Source organism: Capsicum annuum, unplaced genomic scaffold (assembly GCF_002878395.1).
Source record: "Capsicum annuum cultivar UCD-10X-F1 unplaced genomic scaffold, UCD10Xv1.1 ctg69252, whole genome shotgun sequence".
Taxonomy (NCBI): domain Eukaryota; kingdom Viridiplantae; phylum Streptophyta; class Magnoliopsida; order Solanales; family Solanaceae; genus Capsicum; species Capsicum annuum.
Window position 1 is genome coordinate 1 of NW_025878870.1, and position 2,933 is coordinate 2,933.

At 33.3% G+C, this 2,933-nt stretch overlaps 1 protein-coding gene across 1 annotated transcript; it reads right to left on the minus strand.

Annotated features, from left to right (window-relative positions):
• Nucleotides 1-4: 4 nt before the first annotated feature.
• Nucleotides 5-1,781, minus strand: LOC124894077 (deoxypodophyllotoxin synthase-like; the record flags this gene model as incomplete). Its single annotated transcript, XM_047404831.1, has 2 exons — nt 1,393-1,781; nt 5-113 (listed from the first exon to the last, which is right to left on the minus strand). Coding segments are annotated over exons 1-2 (465 nt in total), but the record flags the coding sequence as incomplete, so codon positions are not given.
• Between the last annotated feature and the right edge of the window lie 1,152 nt (nt 1,782-2,933).

A 2,933-nucleotide genomic window follows, 5' to 3' on the forward strand; every position in this document is an offset into this window, starting at 1 on the left:
CTGAGTTTTTATGCTCATTCAAGTAATTTTCCAAACCCAATTTCTCAAATATCATTCTTCTTATCATATCTTCAAATTCTGATAATTTCTTGGAGTAAGTAAGCACCAAATCACTGCCAAATCAAATGCATAGATAATTTTTTTAGAAATCGAGCTGAAATAAAGCAAACCACAAGCAGAAAGTAAAACAAGAACACACAGATTTACGTGGAAATCCTTGCGGGAAAAACCACAGGCAGAGTTAGAGGAGGTTTCACTATGAAAGGAGTGGAGTACAATGTAGAGTGACGTAATTTCTGAATAATCACAATCGACCCACGAATTGCACTTATATAATACGTGCATACAAATAAGTCATAAGCCCAAAAACATAAAGGTCGGCTCGATCCCTACGCTACCACCATAGACCCCATTGAAAATCACAAACATGGGTCGCATCGCGAAACTTTCTGAGCTGGATCAACAAAATTCGGGTCACAACTCTAACAAATTTCTTGTTTAGAATTTTACATAATAATAAGTAATTGTGAGTTTACAAGCTTGATGAATATAGAGCTCATCCAAGAGAATCAACAAACATCTAACTTGAAACTTAGCCTTCTCGTTCATCAATTACTTTATTATTTTATTACTTTATGATAAAATGAGAGATGATGTTGATCGCTTGAAGCAGGGCTCAATGACTGTTGCGGAGTATGAGACACGTTTACATGCTTTGTCTAGATGTTCTTATGCTAGTATTGTCACCAAGTCTGCTTTTCATCCGCAAACAGATGATCACGCAGAGCATATAATTCAGACATTGAAAGATATGTTGAGACCACGTGTGATGGACTTTAAAGAAAATTGGGATGATCAATTATACTTCTTGTTCCATTTCTTAGTATAGAATGGAAAAAGATTCATCATTTAGAAAATAGTTAAAAATTGGTGATGGAACAATTTTATAGCTAGACAACAAAATTTTACGATTGGCAGAAAACTTGTTAACTAAAATAAAGAGAAAATGCTTTGTTTTCATCTTAAATTATACATAAAATTACTGAGACACATTCGAACTTTAGGAGGGTCCTATTACCCCTGGACTAATTAAAATTATATTTTTGGCTACCTTAGTGCCTACGTGGCACATACGTGGACCTTCGGTGTGTTGATTCTATGATGTGCCACGTATATGCCACGTATGTGCCACGTAGGCACTAAGGTTGCCAAAAATACGATTTTAATTAGTCCAGGAGTAACAGGATCCTCCTAAAGTTCGGGTGTGTCAGCAATTTCATGCATAGTTCAGGATGAAAACAGAGCATTTATTCTAAAATAAATTTAGCGATAGATTAACAACGAAATTTGTAGTTAATTTCAGCCTTTTATTTGTGATTATTGATTACATACCAGAATTTAGGGTCTCCCTCAGGCCAAAGAAGGTTGGAAAAATTCTCAATAACACCATGAATAAGAACATTCTTAATCACCAATCTCTCAAAAAGTGGTACTCCAGGATCATCCTTAGAGTAACTTGCATACACATTTTGTGAGTTTCCAAATTTTTTCTCCAAATTGGAGTTGAAAAGTTCTTTGACTTTTTCATATAATTTCTTTTTTGGAATATCTTCATCAAGTAAAGCCTCAAAACAACCAAATTCTTCTAAAGATTTGTAAACTTCATCTCTCACTAAAACCCATTTTTCACTTCCTTTTTTCCACTCAAATGAGTTTCTAAAATCTATAGTTGGAACCTTCAAAGACATCTTAATTCTATATAATTCTTTTATTTTCTCCTCTTTCTCTTTGTTTTGGATGTTGTTGTTATGCACTTGTGTGTATTTATAGACAGAACAAAATAAATAACAATTTTTAAATTATTATCATATGATGACCTGGGATAAAATTAAATTATTATCGTATGTACAAATATTTTTAAAATAACATTTTTCTTGCATTACCGAATACAAGAATAAAAGTAAGAAACCATTTATTTTTCTACAAAAACATTTTCATGGAAAAAATTTGGCTCCATAGCGAGCAGGGGTGGAGCTACCTTTCAAGTCGGGGTTCATCCGAACACCTTCCGTCGGAAAATTATGTTATATATATATATATATATATATATAGTTAAAATTATTTTTTATGTACATATAGTAGATATTGAACCCCCTTCGGTTAGTTCGTATGTTCACTAATGAACCCCTTAACGAAAATCTTGACTCCCCACTGATAGCAAGCGCATAAAAGTACGACATTAAAACTATCTTGCATGCACAACCAAAGGGTAGCAGGTGGGGTCAATTAGAAAAACTAAAAAAAAAAAAAAAAGAATTCGGGTGCACTACAGCTTCCGCGCGTTATGTTGGTCAAAGATCTTATTGTTTGACTCTCCAAAAAAATTGCGACAAATAAAAAAGAAAAAAGGGAGTAATAGCAAGTATAAAAGAAGGTGGACTATTGGATATTAAATGCTTGAAAAAAATAATTTGCATAAATGTACAAAGTCTAAAAAAGTTAATTTTGCATAAATGTACAAAGATCTTAAAACTTTTTAAAAAACGAAACCAAATTTTATTTGATTTTTTTTTCTAGTTTCTAAAAATGCAAAATTGTTAATTAACTCTCTTTTAATAATCAATATCTTCCAATAATTTTGCAATTGATAATATACACAAGATATCCATTTAACCTTTCTTGTATGCATCATTATGCGCTTCATAGCATCAACTTTTTGACCAACATGGGTTGTGGTGCAGTGGATGGAGCTACTCCACCCTTAATCAGAGGTCGAGGGTTCGACTCTGGGCATGGAAAAAACTCTGTTGGGAGCGCTGCTATCTTAATGTGTCCTGCAACGTGTGATCTGAATTAATCGGGGCTCCAATGCAGACACCGGACACCAAATGAAAAACAAAAAAAAATAGCATCAACTTTTTGCTATCTTATGG